The following is an 18,376-nucleotide window of genomic DNA, read 5'->3' as shown; positions in this document are numbered from 1 at the left end:
GCCCTCATTCCTATCTCTTGCACACTCTCCCCGTGTTATCTTCATCCTTATCTCAGCCTTATCTCTTTTTTTCTCCTCTCTCCTCCCTCTTTCTCTCCTCTAATACACACAGTCCAGTGGGTAGCTGGGTCAGATCGCTGTCTGTATGCTGCATGCAGGGTTGATCTGCCATCCACTCAAATGCAAAGACGGCTGTCCCAACTATTAAATGTGACTGCAGCTTCTAAAATTTGAAATGACATATTTGAAATAATTTTGCGAGGATCTGATGAAAATCGTCACAGTTCAGTCATCAGGATGTTTGTGTGTCCACTATTTATTCTATAGTAGTGTGTAGGGACTTCATGACAGGCAAACACACTCCCCATAGAGAAAAAAATAATCCAAAAATAGTGTTTTGTTTTAACTTGAAGAACTATATTGTTGGGTTTAAACCTACATTTTAACATTTATTTTACCAGGAAGTCAGACTTTTTTGCAAGTGTACTATGGTACACAAGCTTGAACCCAGGACTTGCTTGCTATGAGGGAACAGTGCAAACCACTGAGCCATTGTACTGTCTTGAAATCTACAAAATGGATTTCTAAAGATGCACTGATCAGAATTTTAGATTACATTGGATAAAGTCTTGGATGGGAAGGAATCATTAATGGTAACTAAGCTGTAGAAAATGATCACATGACAGTTTTTAATCGCTAATGAATGTCTTTCTTTTACTTTTCCATTTTGGTTTCATGTACCACAGCTTTTTTTTACACATACTAAACCAAGGTTTGTCTTATAAACATACTGGCTCAGATAAGGTAAATATTTCTTACACTATATGCAGTCAATCTTAAATAATACATTAATATAAATACATTTTTTGTGCAGTTTAAAAGCCAAAGAGAAAACTCAGAAAGTTGCATAAGCTACAGAAGTCCTTGTGATTTATTATGCATTAAAGCAAAGTTTTTACTATGTTGCAAAGAGTGGACACATTTTTGGCAACATATTTAATATACTACACTGATATTCTTGCTGTAAAATATCTACTGCAGTGTTGGGATGTGCATTATTAAACATTTTTAGAGATATTTCTCTTCACTGGCTGTACTTGGATAAGGTTTTGAAAAGATTGTGGTCTGGTTTATTAAAAGGTCCGCCATGCTTGAAGCTTTGAGCCAACTCTGACCGAGTTCATAAGTGTTTCAGTGAATTTGTTAAAAACATTTTTATAATCTAGCCAGTGATTGTGCTGGACTTAAACATAACTGGAAAACTATTTTGCAAAGGAACACGTTTCTAGGAGGAAGAGTTAAACTGTGATTTGGTGCAAATAGGCTTAAACCTGTAAACCTATTGGAGTGACCCTTTGAATATTGACTGGAGACACTGTGAAAACACCTGCTTCAAATAATCTGATGTTCAAAATCCTTCTGATTTACTTTATGAAATATGTTTCGCAAAAAGGTGTCAATATGTGAAGGAGGGTTTTCTTTTAAGCATGACTGGATGACTAATAAAACCCCCAGTGGCAGGCGGTCAGTCTTACAGCTGTGACTCAGTATAACATAAGCCGGAGCAGACTGTGCTTAAAGGCCATCAGAACTCCTTCCAGCGCCTATCGGCAGCTCTATTCCCTGCTTTTAGTCCGCAGCTTTGATGTAATGTGTTGAGATGATTTTCCCTCTTGGCTAGATGAGGAATGTCTATCTGAGTGTAATGAAGGGTCCTCTTTCTTGGGGAGGGATTTGTTCACTGCTGATTTTACTTTACGACCACGGAAGGGGCCACTTCCTATGGTACAGTTATCTCTTGTATACAGATCCACCGTGCACCAGATGTCAGTGGATGTTATATTCTGGGCTTAATCTGGCTGGCCAGACATGACCTTTAAAAAAATGTCCCTTTATGCCTAAATTTGGGAAAAGTGAAAGTTCAGACATTAATATTTTATTGTGAAATGGAGTAGGGACCACAGCAACTTAGCCACAAAGTGTGAGACCACATAAAGCATGGTAGAGAGCATGTGAAGGCATATGTGTAAAGGTCACCAATGATCTGCTGACTCAGGAACTGCAGAGCTCCAAACCTCCTCTGCCATTAACATCAGCACAAAAACTGTGTACTGGGATCTTCATACCATGGGTTAGGATGTCCCAGGAAGTGTCATATACAGATGGCCCAGTACTTTTGTCCATAAAGTGTATTTTATAAATATCCATCTTTCAATCTAGTGATATCTGATCTATTTAGTAAAACAAAATACCTCTGCATGTAAATAATATTGCACATTTTTCTATAAGTCTTAGTATTTGTGAAAGTTACAGAACTTTGTTCATATATTTATTTGGTTCCGTTGCTCAACAAAGACAGAAAAACTTTTGTTTCTCTGAAAATCTGTAATTTGATCTTTGGTGGCGGGTAGATTAAAAAATAATACGTTAAATACATATTTTTGTATGCTGGCTTTTTAGCTTGCAGACGTTGTGGATATGTGCTTGTGTAATGTTTGCTGTTTGCAAGATGTGAGCATTTCTGCCCAGACCACGCATACAGTAAGGAGGGGCCAAATCTTTTGGAGATCCACATTTGTTCCATGGACCTTGACTGTGACACATGCTGGGAACATATGTAAATAGCCTACTTTCACTTTTTAACAAAATCCAAATTAGTATGACGAAGTCGTCTTTTCACCAAATTTTTGCTGGGTGGGTAGGTTTTGTTGGTACACTCAAACTGGGCACTGACAGGTTACAATGCTGTCATATTATCCTGCTCTTTCAACATATCCACTGGCTTTTCTTTTTTTTTCTTTTGAAGCGCTGCATGTAGGGCAAGAAATATCTGGGAGTTTTTTTTTTCTAGTCTTAAAATTGTTTTTGATTGGATCATTATCAGTATGGTGTTTACTAACCATTTTGATGCAGTCTAAAATGATATTTACAGCGGATTGTGGTTAATAAAGGTTTCAGACTGCTTTTTATCAAATTGTATCCTGGAGATTTCAGTATGGCTTGTGGGTGGCTGTAAAGTAAACTGATGCCACTACATAATAGTTTCACAGCTAAATGATACTTTGAGGGAATAACGGCAAAGTGAAAAGCTTTCAGCCAGGCAAAATTTTTAATGTCAAAAGTGTTTGTTGGAGACCTTAAATTGACTTAGTGACATTACTGATGTGAATAGGAGCTTATGAACTATGAGAAAGTAAGACTTTTAATATATTCTCACATTTTGTCAGAATCTGAAGGTTTATTAACCCCATTTTAGCGCCTCGTACATTCAACAACATACTTGTTACATCTTAGTTTTACTCATGCTCGTGAAGGTTTGTTTCTTAATTACAATAAATTATTGACGAGTGAAAATAGTAGAATTGAATGAAAACTGGCTACTCTGTGCTCAAGTAGAAAAATGCTATATAAGAATCAGTACATCTAATGCTGCTTAATCTGTTCTTTATTTCCTACATTAATTATTGAACTGTCAAAGGTTTGCCATGCTTCTTCTCGAAAATGATCTTTAATCTTTATCTACTATTTGTTAAAGATTGTCAGCACTGTTCATTATGTACCTCAAATGCAGAGGTGACTAATGTAAGGATTTTTCTTTGTTTTCCAACAGACTCTTTAGTGTTGCATTGGAGTTTTTGACCAAAGAAGAAAAGGGAGAAGTTGAAGGAGATAACCATGCATCAATGCATGGGCACGGGGGTAAGCCAGGTGGATTTGATGTTAAAGCCCTTCGAGCCTTCCGTGTGCTGCGCCCCCTGCGGCTGGTCTCAGGAGTACCCAGTAAGAGAACTTTTAAGCTCCGCACGTTGGCAACCCATATTTATTAAATGTACATAATTTTTGCATCTGTCGTACAATAAAATGAGTCTTTTTTTAATAGAAAAATGCAGGGCTAAGGGTTAAACACGGCAAGTCCAGATGGTCCATGTGCAGTCCCTGAGGACTATTTTCTTTAAGCATCTACATCAGCAACCAAGGGCCATGTGCTCTCAGTTCCATAATAATAAACAAACTTACAGAAAAAAACACGACATGCTTATGAAATATACGAGGCAAAGATGTTCTGAAATACAGTGGGGCAAAAAAGTATTTAGTCAGCCACCGATTGTGCAAGTTCCCCCACCTAAAATGATGACAGAGGTCAGTAATTTGCACCAGAGGTACACTTCAACTGTGAGAGACAGAATGTGAAAAATAAATCCATGAATCCACATGGTAGGATTTGTAAAGAATTTATTCGTAAATCAGGGTGGAAAATAAGTATTTGGTCAATAACAAAAATACAACTCAATACTTTGTAACATAACCTTTGTTGGCAATAACAGAGGTCAAACGTTTACTATAGGTCTTTACCAGGTTTGCACACACAGTAGCTGGTATTTTGGCCCATTCCTCCATGCAGATCTTCTCGAGAGCAGTGATGTTTTGGGGCTGTCGCCGAGCAACACGGACTTTCAACTCCAGCCACAGATTTTCTATGGGGTTGAGGTCTGGAGACTGGCTAGGCCACTCCAGGACTTTCAAATGCTTCTTACGGAGCCACTCCTTTGTTGCCCGGGCGGTGTGTTTTGGATCATTGTCATGTTGGAAGACCCAGCCTCGTTTCATCTTCAAAGTTCTCACTGATGGAAGGAGGTTTTGGCTCAAAATCTCACGATACGTGGCCCCATTCATTCTGTCCTTAACACGGATCAGTCGTCCTGTCCCCTTGGCAGAAAAACAGCCCCATAGCATGATGTTTCCACCCCCATGCTTCACAGTAGGTATGGTGTTCTTGGGATGCAACTCAGTATTCTTCTTCCTCCAAACACGACGAGTTGAGTTTATACCAAAAAGTTCTACTTTGGTTTCATCTGACCACATGACATTCTCCCAATCCTCTGCTGTATCATCCATGTGCTCTCTGGCAAACTTCAGACGGGCCTGGACATGCACTGGCTTCAGCAGCGGAACACGTCTGGCACTGCGGGATTTGATTCCCTGCCGTTGTAGTGTGTTACTGATGGTGACCTTTGTTACTTTGGTCCCAGCTCTCTGCAGGTCATTCACCAGGTCCCCCCGTGTGGTTCTGGGATCTTTGCTCACCGTTCTCATGATCATTTTGACCCCACGGGATGAGATCTTGTGTGGAGCCCCAGATCGTGGGAGATTATCAGTGGTCTTGTATGTCTTCCATTTTCTGATGATTGCTCCCACAGTTGATTTTTTCACACCAAGCTGCTTGCCTATTGTAGATTCACTCTTCCCAGTCTGGTGCAGGTCTACAATACTTTTCCTGGTGTCCTTCGAAAGCTCTTTGGTCTTGGCCATGGTGGAGTTTGGAGTCTGACTGTTTGAGGCTGTGGACAGGTGTCTTTTATACAGATGATGAGTTCAAACAGGTGCCATTCATACAGGTAACGAGTGGGGGACAGAAAAGCTTCGTACAGAAGACGTTACAGGTCTGTGAGAGCCAGAGATTTTCCTTGTTTGAGGTGACCAAATACTTATTTTCCACCCTAATTTACGAATAAATTCTTTACAAATCCTACCATGTGGATTCATGGATTTTTTTTTCACATTCTGTCTCTCACAGTTGAAGTGTACCTCTGGTGCAAATTACTGACCTCTGTCATCATTTTAAGTGGGGGAACTTGCACAATCGGTGGCTGACTAAATACTTTTTTGCCCCACTGTATATACTGAAAGGAGTATCTACATTCTTTCTACATTGTTATTTATATTTATATACTTGAAAACCATAAATACTTCCGTTTGTTTATGTCAGCAGTCTGTGAAATGATTATACAGTTGTGATTACGTTTTATGTATTTATGCAATTTAAGCTAAGTAAGATCAAGAGCAAACAGAATTAGCCACTTCACCATCTGGAGCCAGGAATCTAATTTTTGTGTTAAGAACAGGTACAAAGACTGGTAGAATTTGTAGTTTGTGTTTTCCATTTGGTACTACAAAGTACGGCCGGGCTTTGTGTAAAGTGTTTGTTTTTCTTTGCTTAGGTTTACAGGTGGTGTTGAACTCCATCATTAAAGCCATGGTCCCTCTCCTCCACATTGCCCTCCTGGTCTTGTTTGTCATTATCATCTATGCTATTATCGGCCTGGAGCTGTTCATTGGTAAAATGCATGCAACCTGCTATTTCCCCAGTACAGGTGAGCACTTTGACTTTTATATATAAAATCAAATTGTTTTTTTTAAATAAAGTAACAAGGAGTTGAGGTTATTGTATGTCAGCTGTGATTTTCCATTAACAACAACAGATTAAAGGTATAATCAGGATAATGCTTAGTCTGGTGATTTGCTTACCCAGACAAATGAGTACAAGGGATTTTTATCAGGACAGGTAATAGCTTTATCAGATACAGTAATAGTTTCTGTGCTTTAATTACTTATTGGGTGTGGTCATAATCTTCTTTGCCTCTGTCAGTGACTATCAAAAACCATACCTGACCTCCCTTCTTGCTCTGTGTCAAACTGACACAACTTTCATGCTGAAGAGAGCAGGGTCTGTTGCTATGATGCAGACATCACGCAGCAGTTTTCAGTAAAACAGTCTACAGTGTCCAAGCCTCAAGGCGGCACATTGGTCAGGAACGTGTGCGCCATTTTTTCGTCATTCACGGGGTTGTGGACTGTCAATTTGTCCCCCCTGGGCCAGACTGCCAACCCAGAGTTCTACTGTAGCATCCTGAGGTGTCTCAGAGCGAGGCAGCTGAAACGACCTGAACTGTGGTGCACGTCATTGTGTGCCAGCGCACAGCTTGTTTTTTAGTCACATTTAGCTCAGCGCTGCTTCATACTGTTCGAGTTTAAAGTTCAGGATTTTGACACACTGGAGAAAATTCAGCATTCATTGCAGACGCAAAGTACAAGTAGTTATAATGGATCTTAGGTAGCAATCGACCTATAGAAGCATTCCTCAAACAGTTCCTGCGCTGGTCAGGGAAGACTGGCCAAGATTAAAGGTGATATAGTAAGCTAGTTTGATTGTTTTTATGGGTATCGTTAGAGAAGTTTATGATTATGCCTCATATTTGACAAAATGAAGCAGACAAAGATGAGTCCCAGACATGCTTTTTCCAGTTAGAACTCAAATTATGTTATTTATTTCATATAACCTCTAATGGCAAACAAAACAATATGTAGTGCTCTATGAACACTGACAGTTAGCTCTGAGAGGGATGATGAATTTTCATAAATTAATGTGGCAAGTCAAATCAAATCAGGCATGCCAAACTCAATCTCGACTGGCTTGTTTTCTCCTTAAACTGAAATATAACTCTTAACTTAGACAAAAACATAAAAGTATGTACTGCATGACTGATATATTGGATTACGTGACAGAAGTTATTCTCTAAGTAGTTTACTTCAAACGTCAGGAATTTCCCAAGGGGAACAAGTCCATGTGAGGGGTTGTGAGATGGAGCAATATTTCACAGAAATATAATCATTTTAATAGTTTGTGAACTAAATCTTCAGAGATGGAAATACCTCTTTGATGGAACTCACTGAAACATAAAACCTAACCACAAATGTTAGTTAATCGTTCCAATAATGTTTTGTATAATATGTTTGTATATTGTGAAACTGTAAATTGAAAAGTGGTTCGTCTCTAAGATATATAGATATGTTATTGTCAAAGTTATTTAAAAGTCTAAAGTAGACTTTTCTACTGCTGAACAACTGTAAATGAGAAGAATAAGACAGCTGCTAAAGAGAGTATTTGGTATAAGATGCAGTGAATCAGAGTGCTCTTAGTCATAACACTGTTTATAGTAGGAAATCCTGCAGTTAAGACTAGGCAGTCTAAAAAGCAACTTTATTTGCAGCACTTATGTTAAGTGTCAGATTATTTAAAACTCTCTTTCTGTAGATATGATAGCAGAAGAGGAGCCAGCTCCATGTGCGATCTCAGGGCATGGGCGCCAGTGCCCCATCAACGGCACGGAGTGCAGGGAAGGCTGGCAAGGTCCCAACGGTGGCATCACCAACTTTGACAACTTTCTGTTTGCCATGCTGACGGTGTTTCAGTGTATCACCATGGAGGGCTGGACTGATGTGCTGTACTGGGTGAGTCTCTCGCTCTGTGCACCCAGTTCAATAACCTGTGACTGTCACATTCTTTCAGCTTTAATGTCTGCTCAAATCAAACACACAACACCAATGCGACTGACAGTCTGATGATGAAGCTGCTGATAATTTCCTGGGGCGGCTCTTACCACTCTGATATGATTGATTGGCTAAATGATTGAATTCAATCAACAACTCATCAAATAAAACGATACTGTCCTGACAGTCATCAGCACTCCTAAGACTTGCTCTCTCTTCCTCCTTTCTAACAGTTTAACACCCTTTTTCTGTCTGTGCATCCTTCCTTCCTTTTCCCCCTGCTCTCCTTTCTCTGCGGTGACCGATCCACTCCTGCAGATGAACGATGCCATGGGCTTTGAACTTCCATGGGTGTACTTTGTCAGTCTTGTGATCTTCGGCTCCTTTTTCGTTCTTAACCTGGTTTTGGGTGTGTTGAGCGGGTAAGCACCATCTTCTCTTTCAAAACAGAGACTTTCTGCTCCTTTGAGGCAGAAGGTTTCTGTCTTTGTATGTGTCCATGTTTGTTGACGGGCTACTTTTGGCTTCTGTAGGTCAATGACGCCATTGGATGGGAAACACCGTGGATTTATTTTGTCAGTCTGATTATACTGGGATCCTTTTTCGTGTTAAACCTTGTATTAGGTGTGCTAAGTGGGTAAGAGGCAACTTTTGCGGTGGGTTTGGTCTGTAGTGTGCAAAGTGCATGCACTTTGGGTTTGCTGTGCTCCTTGACACTCACAACATCATCCCCAGGTGATTGCAGCAGATGGCTGCTCCTCCCTGATCCTGGAGGTTTCTTCCTGTTAAGTGGAAGTTTTTCTTTCCCACTGTCACCTAGTGCTTGCTCAAAGAAGGCCATTGATTATTGGGGTTTTCACTTTATTACCTATAAACATATAAGGCACCTTGACGCAACTGGTGCTGTGATTTGGCGCTACATAAATAAAATAGAGTTGACTTGAAATTGAATTAGTATGTGTGTTTGGGAAATTGTGCGCCAGAAATGCAAAAATCATTACAAGTAATAAAGCAGTAAGTGGCCAGTCTACATTAGAGTCTATTTTGTTTCTTAAGCGCTCCTCTCTGACCTCTGTTGATGTCAAACTATTACATCCTTTCCACGGCAACTGCAAAGTGAGCGTTTCTTCCCCCACCCCCTCGACAGCTCACCCAACCTCCTGTGAAAGAAATTAATCTTATTCCTCGCCCTTCACTCCCTCTGCACGCCTAAGCTCTCTCAAACCCCAGTTTGCTTTCCCTGCTCTGTGGAGTGGGGGGTGGGGTATTACAGTACAACTAACTCTGGCTGGTTGACCAGCGAAGAAAACCTGTGGTTTTTTTTTAAAGAAAACAAGATTAACATGACAATCGAGTCAAGCATTCCTACAGTGCATGTTGGCGTCTTTAGACTGGCATGACCTGTCAGCACCAGTTACCTTGATACAGCTTTACCTGTTGCTGGCTTCTTGACACTGGACGTCTTCACTTTTTTGTCACACATGTGACTTTTTCATTCATCTTAATTTTTTAGTATACCAGCTTAAATACAGGTTATTCTAATAAGACTATCTCACAATGCACTGTGGGTAGATACAGTCGAATCTCGTTGTTTTCAAGTTCATTGTCTTATATAAACTATAAGTTTGGATACTGTGCAAATGCTGCAGTTCTCTTGAAACAATCTGTCTACCTGAATTGCCTTTTCTGTAAGATGAAGATGCCCACCTGACAGATACACTACTGTACTGCCGGGCTCTAAATATAGCTCTGTGTCGTCTCTTAAAGGCGTACATCTCCCTCCAGTGGCTACATTTCTGAAAAACACACAAGAAATTAAAAGGCTGTGACTAAAGAATGTAGAAAAGAGGATATACAGAAACTCATACACAGAATGTCTTTATTTTGTCGGGAAAATGATCTAGAACAGAACAACATGTTTGTTGCTTTCCATTTTGTGTGAAACAATTTGTTTCTTGTTTGCTGTGAAACGTCCCATGTTTGTCTTTAATTCGTGCATTACTGTGTATTTGTTGGTGTTTCTGTTTGTTTGTTTTTTTTTGTTTGTTTTGTTTTGTTTTGGGGGTTCTTTCTCCAAATACAGAGAGTTCTCCAAGGAGAGGGAAAAGGCCAAAGCTCGCGGAGACTTCCAGAAGCTGCGTGAAAAGCAACAGCTGGAGGAGGATCTGAAGGGTTACCTGGACTGGATCACTCAGGCTGAGGACATTGACCCTGACAATGAGGACGAGGCAGATGAGGAGAGCAAGCGTAACCGTAAGCGCCGTCTGACCCGCTTCCTTTTTCCGGCTGTTAACGCTACGCTACCATCACAAGAGAGCTTCAATGCAAATAACTGGTTGAAGCTACTCTTGCCATGTCAAGGATAAATATCAAGTAGTGTACATCATTACTGGTTTGAGAGAGTTTCTTTTTTCTTGGTTAAAAGCAGTATCTTCAAACCAAAAATCACTCTGGAGAAAGAACGTGACATTGCTTAAATCAGAATTGGTGCTGTGTCCTGACTTATTGGGTCTAAAGTGCTCCATTTTTCATATTGCCCCAGATAACTGGTCAATTACGCTGAGACATATTGAGAACAGATAGAGGGGGTATTAATTAGAAAAAAATCTTAATAATCTAACGCATCATTTAAGTCCTCTTTGCTTTTAGCCCAATAATTCTGCTTGAATCAAGCAGGAAGAAAGCCACCAGAGATTTGAAACCAGCATCATGGAAATCTTAATTAGGTCTGATTGAGCCCTGAAATATTCAGTTTTCTCATGCAAATTTGCAAAAATGGATGCTATAATGGAGCTAGACAAGGCAAGTTGATCAATTGTGCCAGCTGATCACCACAGTTAAAGAAAAACAAAACAAAACAGGACTATAGTGATTTCAGAAGGACTCCTGGGATTTAGTGATGATCCACTGTGCTTCTGAATAGTCTACCTTTTGGTTATAGAGAAGCAGAGTACACATACTGACAAATGCGTAGATGCACAAATATCGACACAGAGGCCAGTATTGACATCCATATGTGGATATGTGAAAGGTGTTTGAAACGAAATGATCAGACTAGTTTTGTTTCCAGCCTCCATGTATGTCGGTGATGGAAGTGGAGCACTCTGTAAGCACCAGTGAAAGGAAGGAAAGGAAGGAAAGGAAAGGAAAAAAAAAGAAACATGTTACTCAAGCAGTAGAAAAAAAGTGATCCAAATCCTCTTTATATAAGCGGCACACATGATACAGAAAAGAAAACCTGCAACTGCTTCATCCTAGAGTTTGAGCTTGGGTTTTCTATTTTTTGCCTTTTGTCAACTCATTATGATTTCCCCACGTCTGTTATGTACTCCTTGTGTATATTCCTGCCTCTTCCACCAGTCTATTGCTCCAATTTTTCAGAACAGCGGTGCTCTGTAAGTTTACCAGAAAGCAGGAAAATCGCCGTTAATTGTGCCGTGTTAGAAGAAGGGAGTCCATACTGCTTTTCTAAAACATCCATGCTGGCTTTATAGTGTGTGTCCACGAAACATGAACCCCTACTAACATGTTCAAAGGTAAATGCTTTAATTCGCATGGTCACATGTTAGTACAGGGCGCTGCCACCTCCAGACGCTTCCTTTGACTAACAGCTCTCTGTGTCGTTCTTCTGCCCTCCTCAGTGTCTGCGGTGTGGCTCCTGTTGCTCTTGTCGTGGTTGAATATTGATATTTTGAAAACTGTTGTTGTCCTGTGGTGCTTGTCTGCTCTGACCCATTTTGATAGCAGCCCATTCTCGCCCCCCTCCCCTCCATGTCCCTCTGCTGTGCCGTTGTGTCTGAATGCATTGGCTTGCATGCATTACACATGAAGGGGTGACTCTGGCTGACCTTACTGAGAAGAAGAAAGGAAGGTTTGGGTGGTTCAGCCAGTCGTCCGACACTCATGGTAAATCCTGTGGTTTCCCTCCAGTGTTCTTTAGCTTTTGTGTGTGTGTGTGTGTGTGTGTGTGTGTGTTAGTGTTTTAAGATCAAACTGATCTGATACAGAAAATTTAGCTCATATTTTCTCAAACTATTAAGACTAGACTGAAATGTACATTGTCATTACTGCAATATTACCAGTCAGTGTCATATTACTGACCAGGATAGATTAATAAGTCTGTTGCTTTGTGGGTGTGTGTGTGAAACCTGACAAAATATACCATCACATTGTGCTTTACAATTGTTTTTTACCTGTTGTGTCCAAACATCACAGCCTTCTTACGTTTCTCCTTATGTCCTCGTCCTGAATAAAAACCCCTTGTCTCTTACCTATTAAACTAGTCCGATATGGAAGAGCCGTACAGCTGTGCTTGATAGCAACCACACCCTGTTTCCCTCCCGTGTTCCACTTCAAATGCAGGAGCTCAGTATGAATGTAGGAAACAGGGTTAAACCCAGATGACTACTCCAGCAGTCAGCACTATTTTCAGAGCTGAGAGCTGTCCGACCACTTAGGAATCAAAGCCGGCACGTCTGCGTAAGCTAAGCAGGAGAGCACACCACGCTCGCTCACATGAGTTAAAGCACCGAGACATTTCACACAGTTAATCATCATCAGTCTGCACACACACAGTCTTTCCAAAGTGCTGGCAGTAGTTTGAGTGTAGCATTTCAGAGACAGTTTAAAGAGCTCTGTCTTCCTCTCTCGGCTCCCGTCTTCTCTCCGCTCCTCGTTGTCTGCATCAGACAGCTCTCACGTAGCAGCTGTCCACTCGCCTGACCCACGTCAGCTCACTCTCAGCACTTGGTAAATGATACTGATGATGACAGTGATGCAGAGCTGTGGAACTTAGCACGTTCCTTTCATTGAGGTAGCTTTGTGATTGCACTGTGGCTTTGGAGATTAAAATCACTGTCATACAGTTCTTGTTCACCTGAAAAGAGTTTCTGAATTCTCTTTGTTTATATGTTTCTTGTGCATCTACGTTCTTGTTGATACAATGGGAACATTCTTTACACTTGCTCCTGATGGGAAGCATGCGTTGTGCCTTTCTGAAGAATCTTCTACCATTGCAAAGTGCATAGATTTTGTTTATATATATATTTTAAATATGCTCCCTTATTTGATGCCACAGCAAGCGTTCCAGCCAGTGAAACAGAGTCTGTGAACACCGAGAATCAGAACGGGGAGGATGAAAAGACGCCATGCTGCGGACCTCTGTGGTGAGAACTTTGCACCATGAACCTGTACACAGGATTTCTTTCGGTGTCACTAATTTCAGTCAGCACAGCCATTTTGCTGTGTCAGTGCCTGCTTTATCTCGTCATATGTGTTTAAAAAAACTGGTAAACTTCATGCTGCAAACATTGCAGCTGCACTTTTTTGGGGTTGATGTCAGTTAACTACATGCTAACAACTCATTTCTGTTACAAGATGCATTCATCAACTTTCACTTGTTCTTCTTTTCAGTCAAAAGATTTCAAAGTCAAAGTTCAGGTCAGTATATTTGTAGGTAGGCGTGTCTACATAGTGCATGTAGCTGTTAATATATGGTTTTTGCCTGCATTCAATCACACTGATTTTTATTTTGCTTGGCTTCTTTTTTACTGTATTTTTAATGAGATGTTACAGGGAATGATAAATCAACAACTTTTATATAGTCAGCATGTGCTATAAGGTATTTTTAGAGAATAGGCTTACACAGTACTTTTCAGCTCATTTACTGTACTGTATGACTTGCAGAAACGCATTGATGCAGTCCCCTGTGGGCATTCACCCATACTTCACTGCGTTCTTCTTATTACACACACTTTCGAGGCACACACTTTCGAGATTTTCTTAAAAACACTGCAGTGATGAGTTTGTTCCATTGTTTTGACTTCATAATCTGTGTGACTGCGTCTTGTGTTCTTTATGTGCAAACTGAGCCTCTATGTGCTGAAAGTGTCCTTTGCCATTGCAGTCGGCGCTGGCGCCGATGGAACAGATTCTGCCGCAGGAAGTGCCGTTTGGCTGTCAAGTCAGTGCCTTTCTATTGGCTGGTCATCATCCTTGTGTTCCTCAACACCCTGACCATATCATCAGAACATTACAACCAGCCTTTGTGGCTGACACAGGTGCAAGGTACGAATTACAAACGTCTCATTTTGAAATAAAATGAATGAATTTGTTTAAATGGGTTATCTTCTATTAATTAGTGTTTTTTAAAGGATTACTTAATGTAACATGTTGTCATGATGTTCTCATGAAATATCAGAATATTTTTACTAATTTGATTTTTTTCCCATCTTCTCTATTACTGTATGTATTTTGTGGATGACTAAGGCTAAATTGTTTTAAATGTCATGATTTTTATGCAAATAATGTGTTTCATTAATGTGAATTGTGTAGATTCATAGCAAGATTTTGTCTAACTGTGATAAAAAAATAAAGAAATAGAAATAAAAAATAGAAATGAGGTTGAAGTAAAAAAGAGTAATAATTAAATGAAGTGCACACAAAGAAAAAGCTACAAGAAGCTGCAAGAAGGTGTAATATAAAATATTTGTGCAACCAGAGGTTTGACTACTATATGTTGCATTAAAAGACAGAAAACCCCTCCAATACATAATGCATCACTCTCTTTCACTATTTATTCATCTGATTTAATATCTTTTCCTCTGCTTTTTAGATGTGGCCAACAAGGTGCTGCTGGCCCTGTTCACATGTGAAATGTTGGTAAAGATGTACAGTCTTGGGCTGCAGGCTTATTTTGTGTCACTCTTCAACCGCTTTGACTGCTTTGTTGTGTGCGGAGGAATCACTGAAACCATTCTGGTGGAGCTGGAAATCATGTCTCCACTCGGTATCTCTGTGTTCCGCTGCGTGCGCCTGCTGAGGATTTTCAAGGTCACACGGTAAGACTGTCAACATGCTGTGCGTTCGTGCTCGTGTGTTCACAGTCTCGTGCCTGTGGAGTTCGATTAAAATCCCGTCCGTCCTCCTCTCTCTTGGTCGACCTTCTGTTTAGACACTGGCAGTCTCTGAGTAACCTGGTGGCATCGCTGCTCAACTCCATGAAGTCCATTGCTTCCCTGCTTCTGCTGCTCTTCCTCTTCATCATCATCTTCTCCCTGCTCGGCATGCAGGTGTTTGGTGGAAAATTCAACTTTGACGAAACCCAGACAAAAAGGAGCACCTTCGACAACTTTCCCCAGGCCCTCCTCACTGTGTTTCAGGTATTAACAGAGTTCAGATAATGTCATACAGTAAAATCTGACTGTTAAATACAAATACGCAGCAAGTGAAATAGGCTGAAAATGTAAATAAAATTGGTGAAGGGTGTGTTTCATACAGATGTAGAAGAATTTGTGGCAGACTAAACAGATTCTGTGAACAAGCCATTATATGAGTCAGTATTTGCCCATTTTAGAGATTTTGGTGTATATGTCAGTTCAGAAGTAACAAGAAGTTGTAGAACAGATTTATAAAAACAACTAAACATTCAAGGATCGTGAGTGTGCCTGAAGGCTGAACTCTTGAGAGAAGTTTTTCAAAAGAACATTTTGATCTCTTTATATGGCATGGTTTGTGAGCGGCAGGCTGAAAGGTTGTGGCAGATTGAGCACAGCGGACTAAAGTGAGACACTGTAGACGGGAGAATTGTACCACAGATGAATGAGCAGACAGACACCACACATGAGGAGACACAGGTTAGCAAAAACACAGAATTGAAGTGCTGCTAGTAAACCTCTGGAGAGAGGTGATGTACAACCAGGGCATACATGCAGGAGGGGCTGGACTGGAGATTGGATTTTAGTCAGGAAAAGCACAGCCTGAAATATTACTACTATTACTACTTTTAGGTAGCCACTATTAGGAATACATGTTCAACTGCTGGTTAATACAAATATGTAATCATGTGGCAACAACTCACGACATTAGGGTAAGTAGGCGTGATCAAGACAACCTGCTGAAACTCAAACTGAACCATCAGAATGGAGAAGAAAGGTGATTTAAGTGACTTTGAATGTGGCATAGTGGTTGGTTCCAGATAGGATGCTCTGAGTATTTCAGAAAGTGCTGATCTGCCGGGATTTTACAACACAACCATCTTTATTATTTACAGAGAATGGTCTGAACAGAAGAAGTTATCCAGTCACCAGCAGTTCTCTGGCAAAAATGCCTTGTTGATATCAAAGGTCAAATGAGCAGATGAGCTACAGCAGCTAAGAATAGGAAACAGAGGCAGTTCACACTGGGTCACCAAAATTGAATAATAGAAGACTGGGAAAATGTTGCCTGATCTCATTAGTCTTGAATTCTGCTGTGAAATTCAGATGATGGGGTCTGAATTTGGCATTTGGCAGATCTGAATCCAGTTTAACACCTGGGATGTGGTGGAATGGGAGATTTACATCATGCAGCCGATCAATCAGCAGCAACGCTGTGATGCTGTCATGTCAGTATGGCACCAAATCTCTGAGGACTATTTGTGGCACCGTGTTGAACCTGTGTCATGAAGAATTAAAGCAGTTCTGAAGGCTAAGGGAAATACCAAGGTGTACCTAAAAAAGTGGCCGTGAGTGTCAATTCCTAAAACAATTCGGCATAAGACCACAACGTCAAAATGCATATGAATGCCAGTAAACTTGTTTCAACATCCACATCATACCCACAATCACTGCAAATTTACTGCAGCTCTAACATGTTCATTGTAGCCACCCTGCATCGTATAAAGCAGCGGCCACTTATTATGCTTGATGTTTTTCAGTTGTTGTGTTTCTCACATAATAAATATTGTGAACTATTCAGATTCTGACTGGAGAAGACTGGAATGCTGTAATGTATGATGGGATCATGGCGTATGGTGGCCCGTCCTCCTCTGGAATGATTGTGTGCTTTTACTTCATCATCCTATTCATCTGTGGAAACTGTATCCTCGCTCACACTGACAAAGGTGTAGCTGTTACAAAGAAAACAATAATTCTTTGTATCCACTGCAGACATGTGTTATTGATTAGTCACTAGAATTTTACTTTATTCGTAGTGGGAGAGTTGTTCTCGACTTAACACTTTACTCAGATATCCTCTTGAATGTCTTCTTGGCTATCGCTGTGGACAACTTGGCAGATGCAGAATCTCTCAACACAGATGAAGGAGACAAAAAAGGGTGACCGTCCAATATGTCTCTCTCTGACAACGAATTACTTCAAATATTTGCTTGGATAATTGGTCAAACTCCAGTCTGCATTTATAAAAATATCTGTGTTCATTACAGGGACAAAAAAGATGATGATAAAGATGACAAGGTATTCTTTTTTTAATTTTATTAAGTCAGAAAACATGTTTACAGTTTGAAAAGTTACGCGTGTTACACATTACATATTTCCTGCTTTCGTTTAAGGAGGAGGAGGAGGACAATGACGACACTGCAGCGGAGGAGGAGGATCCTGAAGTCCCATCGGGGCCTCGGCCGGTCATCTCCGACCTGGTAAAGAAGGAGAAGATCACTCCTATCCCAGAGGGAAGTGCCTTCTTCATCTTCAGCAACACAAACCCGTAAGCTGAAATTATCTTTGTGCAGACACAAACAGGTCGCTATTCATATCACACTGATGTCTGCTGTGTTTTTGTTGTTGTTTTTCTTCAGGGTTCGTGTGTTTTGCCACAGACTCATTAATCATCACATTTTCACCAACCTCATCCTGGTGTTCATCATGCTCAGCTCCGTCTCCCTCGCTGCTGAGGATCCAATCCGAAACTTCTCAGCTCGCAATATTGTAAGTTTATAAACCCTGTCATAAAATTTTTGAACTTCAAATGAACAGATTAATAAAGTCACATAAATGAAGTAAAATAATTTAAAAATAACTTTTCTCATGTTTGCCTTTGCGTAACAGTTTGTGATGCTTCTATAAATGACCGTACTCTTGGTTTTGCATGTTTTAGCCCATTTATTGTAATTACTACAATCAGGGATCTCAGACTCTTTTTACATTGTGGGCCACATAGGAAGTCTGTCAGCACAATTCTTTGGGCTTAAATTAGTCAAAATTGACATGTACAGATAAAGTTCTGGGAGCTCATGGCCTGTTCTGCAATCATGAAAAAAGGTTTTTGGTCATTCCCAGAAAATGTAATTTTTTCCAATTTGTTAAGACTGTTGAACCCACTATAAAAAATGCACAATTCTATAGATAATGAAAAACAAGAATTTTTCTGTTTATCTATTACTTGACTTAAGTGCAGTATGAATGGCGGTAGGTGAGCTTTTTATCAGTAGAAAAAGCTGTAAAACCTTTGAAAATACGGTTAGAATTTCGAAATTTGTTTCCCCCAGTGA

General features: G+C 40.3%; 1 protein-coding gene across 11 annotated transcripts in view; it reads left to right on the top strand.

The window, feature by feature from the left end:
- Positions 1-18,376, top strand: part of cacna1da (calcium channel, voltage-dependent, L type, alpha 1D subunit, a) — a 62,880-nt gene that overhangs the window by 19,534 nt on the left and 24,970 nt on the right. For 8 of the 11 annotated variants that reach the window (XM_085274140.1, XM_085274136.1, XM_085274138.1 and 5 more), the window contains exons 5-20: positions 3,611-3,780; positions 6,000-6,152; positions 7,874-8,070; positions 8,428-8,531; positions 10,193-10,362; positions 11,941-12,015; positions 13,187-13,274; positions 13,522-13,548; positions 14,015-14,175; positions 14,723-14,948; positions 15,062-15,269; positions 16,846-16,966; positions 17,116-17,203; positions 17,312-17,342; positions 17,438-17,592; positions 17,684-17,813. In XM_085274140.1, the coding sequence (XP_085130266.1) occupies positions 3,611-3,780; positions 6,000-6,152; positions 7,874-8,070; positions 8,428-8,531; positions 10,193-10,362; positions 11,941-12,015; positions 13,187-13,274; positions 13,522-13,548; positions 14,015-14,175; positions 14,723-14,948; positions 15,062-15,269; positions 16,846-16,966; positions 17,116-17,203; positions 17,312-17,342; positions 17,438-17,592; positions 17,684-17,813 (2,104 nt within the window). The remainder of the gene's footprint in view (positions 1-3,610; positions 3,781-5,999; positions 6,153-7,873; positions 8,071-8,427; positions 8,532-10,192; positions 10,363-11,940; positions 12,016-13,186; positions 13,275-13,521; positions 13,549-14,014; positions 14,176-14,722; positions 14,949-15,061; positions 15,270-16,845; positions 16,967-17,115; positions 17,204-17,311; positions 17,343-17,437; positions 17,593-17,683; positions 17,814-18,376) is intronic. The other 3 variants (XM_085274139.1, XM_085274142.1, XM_085274141.1) reach the window with 1 other exon arrangement.

Source organism: Mchenga conophoros, linkage group LG5 (assembly GCF_057382185.1).
Source record: "Mchenga conophoros isolate Kocher_MC1m ecotype Shallow Benthic linkage group LG5, M_conophoros_male_GT1.1, whole genome shotgun sequence".
Taxonomy (NCBI): Eukaryota; Metazoa; Chordata; class Actinopteri; order Cichliformes; family Cichlidae; genus Mchenga; species Mchenga conophoros.
Note: the sequence above shows the minus strand (reverse complement) of the source record. Positions and strands in the feature narration are given on the sequence as shown.